The sequence below is a fragment of the Ranitomeya imitator genome, chromosome 1, assembly GCF_032444005.1.
Source record: "Ranitomeya imitator isolate aRanImi1 chromosome 1, aRanImi1.pri, whole genome shotgun sequence".
In the NCBI taxonomy this organism is placed as follows: domain Eukaryota; kingdom Metazoa; phylum Chordata; class Amphibia; order Anura; family Dendrobatidae; genus Ranitomeya; species Ranitomeya imitator.
The window spans coordinates 549,265,489-549,277,602 of NC_091282.1; the positions used below are offsets into that span (position 1 = coordinate 549,265,489).

Consider the following 12,114-nt stretch of genomic DNA (forward strand, 5'->3'; position numbering starts at 1 on the left):
CCAAAGCCCCCCAACACAGTAAGACTGCCATCATAGCCCACCACACAGTATGATTCTACACAGTTTTATGGCCCTCACAAAGTATGAATGCCCCACAGTAAACCACTCAGAATGATACCCCACGGCCCTTTAATACGATATGATGGCTCCCACAGCTCCATACACAGTATGATGAGACCCCAACAGCCAACCAAAAAGAATGATCCCTCACATAGCATATTCCCCTATAGCTGAATATACAAAATGATCCCCCATAGTCTCCAACACAGTATAATGAACACCACAGCCCCTATACACTGTATCGTGGTCCCAACAGCCCCCAAAGTGTGATGGCCCACGCGCACAATATAATGGCTCCTAAAGCCCCTCCACAGTCCCCCCCCCCCCCGATAGTATGATAGTTCACAAAGCTTCTCAACAAAGAATAATTATGCATATGTGAATGACTTTAAAAAAAAAAAAAAAAGTACTTGCCCCTGTAGCTCTGGCAATCTGCTTGCAGTATTTGCTCTGTGCACACACACTCCACAACAGGCGCATTCTACTGACATAATCGCACCTGCGGTGCCGAGAGGTTCTGTCAAATAAGCGGACTGGCGAATTAGGGACCAGACTGCGCTCTCCTCCACCTTTATACTCACCGGGTGTGTATTCGGTTAAAATCGAATCAATGTACAAGGGAGGACAGTGGCCATGACATGCATCTCATTGGCCACAGTTTCCGGATCTTTTGCTGCCCTAGTGAGTGAGCTAAATACGAACTGCCAAAGGACCAGATGTGGCCCTTGTGCAGTAGTTTGCCCAGGTCTGATGTATAGGGTTTTACAGCAGTCATTAAAGTATATATGTCTGTCTTTTTATGGCAGAGCTTCAGACAAGTGGTCTATGGTGCTCCGCGCAATCCCACTGGAATCAGAAGCTGATTCCCCAACCTACTGTCTCCTTCCCCATAATCCTGTAGAATGTAAGCCCGCAAGGGCAGGGTCCTCGCCCCTCTGTATCAGTCCGTCATTGTTAGTTTGTTTACTGTAAGTGATATCTGTAACTTGTATGTAACCCCTTCTCATGTACAGCACCATGGAATCAATGGTGCTATATAAATAATAATAATAATAATAATAAGATACCAATAAAGTTGGTCTGTTATCATTTAACCCAGGTGCATGGAGCAAGATCAAGACCTGAACCCGCTCAGTACAGCTGTCAGTCATTGACATTGGATTTTAAAATGGTTCCATTGCTGATGTACACAATCCGGAACCCATGTTCCCACCTCACACTAACGCAATCAGCAGATGAGTGCCTACTGAAGTTCTTCATGATTGCCAGATTTGTACGCACATCAAGCCCAGCCTGCAGCAGAGCATCACATGAGACTGTTGTATTGCAGTATGTAGCACTAACAGTTTTATCCAACTCTTTATAATATACCACCATATACAGGGTTCTCCGAGAAACGTACATTGGATCCACTGGAATTAAAAACCATCCCAAGGCACTTTAAGTTGACCCCCAACTGAGATCCCACAGAATTTATGGTTTGAGGGATAGACATGGGGGAATACGCTGTGGGAATATAAAGCACCTCCTTGCAAGATGGGAATTACAATGGATCATTAGGCTGGGAACCATGAAACCTGATGGTTTAAATGAATAATTGAATTTTGCACCCTTTTTTATGAAGTAGCTGTAAGTGGTCACCCACTCCATCTGTATCTTTTAATTGTTTTTAATTTATTATTTTGCTATATGTTAATTTTTTTATATATTTGGTTTATCTAATTTTAGTCTCCTGAGGATTGATGGACGGATATTATCTCCATTGTCAAATGTCTAAAATGTTATGTGACTACCATCTATGGCTAAGAAGAACTTGTCTCAGCACATGATATTGATTACCTGTGAAGAGGAATATTTGTGGGGCTTTTATACTGTAATTGTTTTAATATTATTGCATTGACTAGGTATATGTTTATAGTGTCATACACAGGTGATATCTCCCACACATATATTCTCCAGGCTCCATGGTGGTGGTGCACGTGCGCCGGCTTGCCTAGCGCTGATGCCCCTTGCTATCCAGCAGCTTGGCGTCTCGGACACCTGACTGGGGACTTTAGCAATTGCCGCGCCCCCACTCGTGGGTCTGGGACGTTTTCCGGGTGGCATGGGTGAGGCAGTGTTTTGGCCGCGGGCGCATGCGCCGTTAATACATTACCACGTAATGCCGGTCATGTGATTATCACGACTTGTTGCTATAGAGATGAAAGATCCTGCAGTTAATACATTACTATGTAAGGCCGGTCATGTTATCACATGACTTGTTACTATGGAGATAAAAGGTCCTGCAGCCTGCTTAAGAATAGTACTCCCCCTTGAGGAAGCAGAGTCAACGGACAGCGAAACGCGAGTCTGGGTTTGGGTGCTGGTGTTTTTGTACCAAGTAAGATGATTTTATGACTGTGTATCATACAAATGAATTTGGGGAACCTTTGATGATTGTAATGTCAGATTGGTTTTAGACCTTGGGCTCTTGACCACAAACCATGCAACCCTGGGCATTAGTATAGACATAGGAATAGAAGCAATGGGATGAAACTGAATGGGAGGAGACACAGATTAGATATTAGAAAACACTTTTTGACAGTTAGGGTGATCAAAGAGTGGAACAGGCTGCCACGAGAGGTGGTGAGTTCTCCTTCAATGGAAGTCTTCAAACAGAGGCTGGACAGACATCTGTCTGGGATGATTTAGTGAATCCTGCTTTGAGCAGGGGGTTGGACCAGATGACCCAGGAGGTCCCTTCCAGCTCTACCATTCTATGAATAGTATAATGACCGATGGCACTTTTTGCTTACAGCAGGGGGCATTGTAACGTGACTCTCTGACCTCAACAAGCAAGTCCTCATCTTACGATTACCAAGTATGTTACTGTGATTTCAGATATACTTTGTACTAAACGCCACCACTTTTTGTGGTGTCCTTTATAGCACATCTTTTTATCTGTTTTTTATCTGTGTCAATAAAGATTTTTGTACATTTAAAAAAACAAACTCCACGCCCTCCTTTTTGAGATCTGTATATACAATGTCTATAGACAATGAGCTGCTTATCACAGTGGGAGGGAGCGTTGCTGGACTAGGTCCAGCAATGTTATCTCTGCGTGCTAAATCCTTCACAGTTAGGGTACCGTCACACAGTGCCATTTCGATCGCTACGACGGTACGATTCGTGACGTTCCAGCGATATCCATACAATATCGCTGTGTCTGACACGAAGCAGCGATCAGGGATCCTGCTGCATATCGTACGTCGTAGCAGATCATTTGGAACTTTCTTTCGTCGCTGGATCTCCCGCTGGCATCGCTAGATCGGTGTGTGTGACACCGATCTAGCGATGCGTTCGCTTGTAACCAGGGTAAACATCGGGTTACTAAGCGCAGGACCGCGCTTAGTAACCCGATGTTTACCCTGGTTACCAGCGTAAATGTAAAAAAAAACAAACAGTACATACTTACATTCCGGTGTCCGTCAGGTCCCTTGCCGTCTGCTTCCCGCACTCAGTGACTGCCGGCCGTAAAGTGAAAGCAGAGCACAGCGGTGACGTCACCGCTGTGCTGTGCTTTCACTTTACGGCCGGCAGTCACTGAGTGCGGGAAGCAGACGGCAAGGGACAGACACCGGAATGTAAGTATGTGCTGTTTGGTTTTTTTTACGCTGGTAACCAGGGTAAACATCGGGTTACTAAGCGTGGTCCTGCGCTTAGTAACCCGATGTTTACCCTGGTTACCCGGGGACCTCGGCATCGTTGGTCGCTGGAGAGCTGTCTGTGTGACAGCCCCCCAGCGACCACACTACGACTTACCTACGATCACGGCCAGGTCGTATCGCTGGTCGTGATCGTAGGTAAATCGTATAGTGTGACGGTACCCTTAGTAAACACTAGCACACACTTTGACAAGTCACACATCCCCGAATTCTGTGTTTCAGCCTTTATCTCCTGCTATCTTCAGATTACATAGCAAAAATCTGCAGATTCCCTTTAACCTTATACAGGTTGATATGCTATATTTTATGGTCCTCAATGCGTAGACACATCTCTCGACTCAAGCTTCTGACAGTGTAACACATGCTTTCTACTGATTTGGGGAAACTAACATGTGTAATATCAAGAGAACTCAATACATGATAAGTTCAGGTTCACTGCAGAATGCATTATAAAAACACTGATCTACATACCAACACTCATCCAATTACACATATTAAAGCATCTAATTATTTGATTTTATATTTTATCATAAACATTTATTGGAACTATTGCATGTTCTTACCTTCCAGTCTGGGACATCCTTCATGATAATGGCCTCTTGCTCCAAGTTCTCTCGCAAAATACGTAATGTCCTTTTAAAAGATGAACAGGCAAGTAAACTATGCTGGACAGATTGAATAGTATAAGCTTTAGGAGCTGGCTGGCAAATTTTAACTTGGGGAGAAGGCAATCAGAAAGCAGTGGTTCATTTTAATCTTACTTGCCTCTGGCTGCTACATAAAAGCAGTATAAGTACAAGAGTTTAATAAACGGGGCCGTTTTGATATTGGGATCACATGCATATGTACAATCCTAGATACATCATCATCTGTATGGCTTATGAGAGGTCACTGATCCCTCAGTAGCCTGTCCCTCATGTTACATACTGAATATTTAAAATAAAAACAAAGAACCCCATAAGTTCACATTCATCAGGCAGGTGCCGGTACATGATAATATGCATATTTTTAGCTTCTGTCGCAGTCCAATATATGCGACTGCACAGATGCCGCCACCAGCGCCATTTTGGCAGAGAAAAAAAAAATTAGGCTTCATCAAGATAGCTATCAGAACGATGCTACTGCACAGGTGGAGCTGGTGCCATCCTGATGAAGCCTATTTTTTTTCTCTACCAAAATGGCGCCGTCTGCACAGTAGTATGAATTTAAAAAAGACCAAGCAATAAATGGTTTGCACTCAATGATCAAATATATAAAATCACAATTTATTAGGGAAACAACACTTAAATCTTAAAAACCATTTAAAAATACATGCAAAATCAAATCACAACACCCCTGGTCCAATATGCATGTGTAATGATAATACAACCTCCAATTGCACTAGAACACTGGTATATGAGAACATGATTCGGGTCGGTTTTTGCCGACGCCCAAGTTAGGCCGGCGTCACACTGGCGTTTTAAACGGCAGAGTGCAATACAATTAAAAAAAAAAAAAAAAAATCGCATTGCACTCGGACCAATATTAAGCTATGGGGCAGCTCCCAGCAGCTGACTTTTTATCGTCCGTTTTCCTCAGTCCGAGACAATCGCAGCATGCTGCAATTGTCTCGGACTGAGGAAAACGCTCGGCTCACTCGCACCCATATAAGTCTATGGGTGCGAGTGAGACAGCGCACACCACTCGGATATCATCCGAGTGATGTGCGTTATAAGCGGACCCCAGCAATGGAGGAGATGGAGAAATTCATTTCTCTGCCTCCTCCGCAGCTGTGCTCTGATCCTCCCTGTGCGAGAGAATCGGAGCACACACGCATGACACTCGGCTCCTGCTCTGCTGCGAGCAGGAGCCGAGTATCATTAGCATATCGCATCCGATGCTCTCGCCAGTGTGACGCCGGCCTTAACCGTTTACCGGCGACCGCAAGAAAAAAAAAAGCGCGATCTGCCATTTAATTTCTCTGTCCTCTGATGTGATTGCATCTAAACCCTTCCCCCCCCCCCCCCCCAGCCACCCCCCGATACTTACCGGTGGCTCCCAGTGTCTGTGGGTCCTCCCGCTTCCTCCCCTATGGGCGCCGTCATCTTTTCCTGCAAAAAGATGGTGGGTGCATGCGTGGGGGATAGCCGAGACCCCAAAGAACATAATTCGGGTCGGTTTTTACCGATCCGGTTTTGCGATCGCCGCTACTAACAGTGTAGCGGTGGCCGCAAAAAAAAAAAAAAAAGTCTGATGTGCCATGTCATTTCTCTCTCCTGTGATGTGAGGGTTGGAGTTAGAATTGGGGGTTTCCACTGTTTAGGTACATCAGCGGGTCCCCAAACGCGCAATGGATCCACAATTGATTCCAGCCAATTTTGCGTTGAAAAAGTCAAATGGTGCTCCCTCCCTTCTGAGCTATGCCGTGCACCCAAACAGTAGCTTACCCCCACATATGGGCCTACAGCATACTTAGGAGAAATTGGACAACTTTTGGGGTCCAGTTTCTCCTGCTACCCTTGGGAAAATTAAAAAAAAAAAAAAAATAGGGGCTAAAAAAAAATCATTTTTGTGGAAAAAAAGTTTGTTTTTTATTTTCACGGCTCTGCGTTATAAACTTCCGTGAAGCAATGCATTCTGCATTCCAAAACATTACTACATCCATTTCGAGCTCTGCCATGCACCCAAACAGTGGTACCCCCCCCCCCCCCCTCTCATATGGGGTTTCAACGTACTCAGGACAAATTGCACAACAACTTTCATGGTCCAATTTCTCCTGTTACCCTTGTGAAAGTAAAAATTTGGGGGTGAAAAGATCATTTTTGTGGAAAAAAATGATTTTTTATTTTCACGTCTCTACATTAAATTCTGTGAAGCACTTGGGAGTTCATAGTACTCACCACACATCTAGATAAGTTCCTTGGGGGGTCTAGTTTCCAAAATGGGGTCACTTGTGGGGGATTTCTATTGTGTAGGTACATGAGGGGCTCTGCAAACGCAACATTACGTCCGCAGACCATTCCATCAAAGTCTGCATTTTAAACGCCACTACTTCCCTTCCGAGCTTCGCTGTGTGCCCAAACAGTTCTCCCCCCCCCCTTCCCCACATATGGGGTATCGGCGTATCCTGGACAAACTGGACAACAACTATTGGGGTCCAATTTCTCCTGTTACCCTTGTGAAAGTAAAAAATTGTGGGCTAAAAAATTATTTTTGAGGGAAAAAAAAGATTTTTTATTTTCACGGCTCTACGTTATAAACTTCTGTGAAGCACTTGGGGGTTCAAAGCGCACACCACACCTCTAGATAAATTCCTTAAGGGGTCTAGTTTCCAAAATGGTGTCACTTGTGGGGGAACTCCTATGTTTAGGCACATCAGGGACTCTCCAAGCGAAACATGGCGTCCGATCTCAATTCCCGCCAATTCTGCATTGAGAAAAGTAAAACGGCGCTCCTTCCCTTCTGAGCTCTACCGTGGTATACCCCCACATTATTGGGTAACGGCGTACTCAGGACAAATTGAACAACAACTTTTGCAGTCTAATTTCTCCTGTTACCCTTGTGAAAATAAAAATTTGGGGGCAAAATATCATTTTTGTGGAAAAAATTTGATTTTTTTATTTTAACGGCTCTACGTTATAAACTTCTGTGGGGTTCAAAGTGCTCACCAAACATATAGATAAGTTCCTTAAGGGGTCTACTTTCCAAAATGGTGTCCTTGTGGAGGGGTTTCCACTGTTTAGGCACATCAGGGGCTCTAAAAATGCAACATGGCGCCCGATCTCAATTCCAGAAATACATCTAGTGAGGCTTTGCCCTTTTTAGAATTTGTTGTTTACCATATTCATGACCTTGCGATTTTAAGGTTTTTGCACTTTTAGTTTTTTCCTCCCCTTATTCCATAACTTTATTTTTACGTCCTCATAACCGAATGAAAGCTTGTTTTTTTCAGGATGAGTTGTACTTTTGAATGACATCATTTTATCATATGATGCACTGGAAAGTGTAGAAAAAAAATTCCAAGAGCGTTGAAATTGCAAAACACCAAGGTTACTTACCGATAGCCGTTTTTTCCGGAGTCCATGACAGCACACCTGAGACAGGGATCCGCCCAGCCAGGACAGGCGACCTACTGAAATAAAAGGGCGGTACCTCTCCCTCGCTTTAGTTGGTTTTCAGAGCATGAGAGGCCCCCCTGGTTAGTACACATGGCAAACTACCACCACATCATAATAATAAAAAACAAAAAACACCCAGCTAAAAGTGCACACCAAAGGGTGAAAAAAAAGGGGGGGAAATATACAGAGGAGCTGTCATGGGCTCTGGAAAAACCGGCTACCGGTAAGTAACCTTGGGGTTTTCCCTTCCCCCATGACAGCACACCTGAGAGATTTTTGGAGAAAGGAACACCTTAGGGAGGGACCACCGCTTGCAGCACCCTTCTACCAAAAGTAAGGTCAGTCGAGGAGGATAGATCAGTCGGTGGTGTTTAAGGAAGGTAGACGGTGAGGACCAGGTAGCAGCTTTGCATATCTGATCAATTGATACCTCTGCTTTCTCAGCCCAGGAAGTAGCCACAGCTCTGGTGGAGTGAGCCTTGATGCCTTCGGGGACCGGGGCGCCACACGCAGCATAGGATAAGCTAATGGCCTCCCTAATCTATCTAGCAATAGTACTTTTAGACACCCCATATCCTTTCCTGCTACCCTGGAAAGCTACAAATAGGGACTGATCCTTCCTCCACTGACTGGTTAAAGATATGTACTGTAACATAGACCTTCTTACATCAAGTATGAAATTTTTCCTCTCCTGGATTTCTAGGATTATCACAAAACGAGGGTAATACAATCTCCTGACTCCTATGGAATTTAAGAACTACCTTAGGTAGATAAGCCGGATTTGGTCTTAGAACCACCCTGTCGTCATATATCCATGTGTATGAAGGGCAAAAAGACAGGACTTGCAAGTCACTCACCCTACGTGCTGATGTCAAAGCTACCAGTAGCACTATTTTAAGAGTGCAAGAATTATCAGCAAAACTTCTCAAAGGTTCAAAAGGACCCCTAGTTAGAGCTTCTAAAACCAGATTCAAATCCCAAGGGGGAATTTTCTGAATTACGACTGGTCTAGATCTACTACATGATTTAACAAAACCGGACACCCACCTATTGGAGGCTAAATTACAATATATAATGCTCATAAAGCCGATACTTGTACTTTGAGTGTATTGGTTGCCAACCCTAGTTGTAAGCCTGCTTGTAGAAACTCTAAAATAGCACCCACAGGAGCCTCGTCTCCCAAAGGTCCCAAAAACTCCAGGAACCTCTTCCATGTCCTACTATAAATTCTTGATGTGATCGGTTTTCTACTTTTCAACAGGGTGGAGACTAGCCCTGGTGAGAATCCCTGCCAGCTTAGTAATGCCCTATCAAATTCCAGGCTGCCAGATGGAAGCCCTTCACTTGAGAGTGGCATACTGGTCCCTGGGTAAGCAGGTCCAGAACCTCTGGTAGAATCCATGGATCGGTTACCGTCATCTGTCTTGGGAGGGAGAACCATGGTCTTTTCAGCCAAAATGGAGCAATCAGAATCACCCTCGCTTGCTCCATTCTGATCTTTCTTACTACTACAGGAATTAATGCTATTGGTGAAAACACGTAAGAGAGGCTGAATTTCCACAGTATTTGAAGGGCATCTACCGTAAACAGGTTCCCTCTTGGGTCTAACGAGCAGAACCTACCTTAACAGTGGCAAATAAGTCTATTACCGGTTTGCCCCAGGCCTGTACTATCTGTTGGAATACCCGGAGATTCAGTGACCATTCTCCCTGTCTTAGGGTACCGTCACACAGTGGCATTTTGATCGCTACGACGGCACGATTCGTGACGCTCCAGCATCGTAACAATATCGCTCCAGCGTCGTAGACTGCTGTCACACTTTGCAATGTACGACGCTGGAGCGATAATTTCATGACGTATGTGCGATGTAGAAGCCGTTGGTTACTATGCGCACATCATATACAATATCGTGCACACCTTTGTTACACCATGCGATCATGCTGCCACAGCGGGACACTAGACGACGAAAGAAAGTTTCAAACGATCTGCTACGACGTGCGATTCTCAGCGTGGTCCCTGATCGCAGGAGCGTGTCAGACACAGCGAGATCGCTGGAACGTCACAGATATATCGCTCGAACGTCACAAATCGTGCCGTCGTAGCGATCAAAATGCCACTGTGTGACGGTACCCTTAGCCTTTTGCAACTTAGGTAGTCTGCTTTCGTGTTTTCAACCCCCTTTATGTGCAGAGCTGTGAGGGACAATAGGTGACTTTCTGCTAACTGGAGAAGGACAGATGTTGCTCACATAACGGAAAAGGACCTTGTTCCCTCCTGGTGGTTGATATCAGCTACCACTGCAAAATTGTCAGACATAATCCTGGTATGACGACCCTGAAGGATAGGGAGGAAATGTTTTACAGCCCTTTCTACAGCCCATAACTCTTACGTCTGATGTGTTTCTGGTTGGGACCAGGACCCCTGTATCGAGAGGGTCCTTAGATGTGCCCCCCATCCCGTACCGCTTGCGTCCGTTGTGATCACGTCCTCTATCGGAGTTAGCCACTGAACCCCTGACACCAAATGATCCCTTACAGACCACCTGATTAGGGAATCTCTCACGCCTACTGAAAGGTGTACTTTTCCCTCAAAATGCCCTTTTAACAATTTTTGTGTTGACAGGACCTCCCACTGTAATTGTCTCAGGTGAAATTGTGCCCATTTTACAGTGGGTATACAGGATGTTAGTGATCCTAACAGGGACATTGCCTTTCTTAGTGTCATTACAGGCTGCTGTATTGCCAATTCCACAAGACTCTGTATTTTGATTATTTTGTTCTCCGGTAGGAGACAGAGCTGGCGTGTGGAATCTAGAACCAACCCTAGGAAGGACTGAACTTTCTCTGGTGTTAATCTTGACTTGATGACACACCTTTCCACCCCAATACTGCTAGAGTCGTAGTTACTTCCTCTATTTGTGCAAGACAGTGATCCACCGATCTCCCTATTATAAGGAAGTCGTCTAGGTATGGGACAATGACTAGGTCTCGAGAACGGAGGAAGGACATGACTTCTGACATTAATTTGGTGAATATTCTTGGCGCTATCGAGAGACCAAACTGGAGGGCAGCATACTGGTAGTGCCTGAGTTGTCCTTGGACAAATACTGCTACTATTAGAAATTTTTGATAGTCCCAATGGATTGGGACATGATAATAAGCGTCTTTTAAGTCTATAGCTGCCATGAAGCAGTTCGGAAACAACATCTTAATCGCTGTATTTACCAACTCCATTTTGAAGGAGTAATTTATCACTGACGGATTGAGTTTCCTCAAGTTGACAATAGTCCTTAGCGAACAGTCCGGTTTCCGAATCAAAAAGAGAGGGGAATAAAAACCTCTTCCTTCCTCTTCCCTCGGAACTTCTACTAGAACCCGCTTTAGTACCAACTCCAGTACCTCCGCTTCCAAGGCTAATTTTTCCTCCGGAAATTTCCTGTGGGGGTCAACACAAAAGTCTGTTGAGGTTGATGAATAAAGTCTATCTTTAGGTCATCTTTGATGACACTCAATGCCCAACGACTGGGGGAAATATTTACCCAGGTGGGGAAAAAGAAAGTCTTCCCCCTACTTCTGGCCCGGTGTCATTGGGAGGGCTTTTTTGCTGATGTGGAGGGTCCCTTAAACATGTACCCAGATCCTTTTCTGTCTCTAAAGTCCCAGTTTCTTCTATCTCCCGGGGGGGGGGGGGAAGCGACCGCTATTATACTTTCCTCTCCGAAAATAAGGCCTTCTAATATCCCCCGGAAAGCGAGGGAAACCCTTTTTCCTATCGCCTGCTTTCTCTAAAATGTCCACCAGCTTCTGAAGAGGAATTTGCCCTCACACGGGATGGAACAAAGTCTATTTTTAGAGGGCAAGTCACCCGGGCACCCCTTTAACCACTAGACAAACCTGCTGCCCTAGCAGCTAGTCTTACAGAGTCTGGTGAGGAATCTGCTATGAAAGCTGCCGCTCCTTGTACCACTGCCATGTTGGCTAGGACCTTGTCTCTTGGCACCTTGGATTTTAATTGAGCCTCTATTTGTTGCAGCCAGACTATAAGGGAGCGGGCAACAAATGTCCCAGCTATTGCCGATTTTAGACCTCCTGTGGCCGCCTCCCAGGTGTGTTTTAAGAACGCATCTGCCTTCTTGTCTAATGGGTCTCTTAACATGTTTGAGTCCTCTAAGGGTAGGGATGACTTTTTAGAGGATCTAGCCACCGCACCATCAATTTTAGGGACTTTATCCAACACTTCTGAATCCTTCTCCT

General features: G+C 44.9%; 1 protein-coding gene across 1 annotated transcript in view; it reads right to left on the reverse strand.

The window, feature by feature from the left end:
• The window catches only part of NDUFA13 (NADH:ubiquinone oxidoreductase subunit A13), a 57,697-nt gene that overhangs the window by 9,055 nt on the left and 36,528 nt on the right, over positions 1–12,114 (reverse strand). Inside the window, exon 4 of the mRNA XM_069767692.1 lies at positions 4,328–4,397. Within this exon, the coding sequence (XP_069623793.1) occupies positions 4,328–4,397 (70 nt within the window). The remainder of the gene's footprint in view (positions 1–4,327; positions 4,398–12,114) is intronic.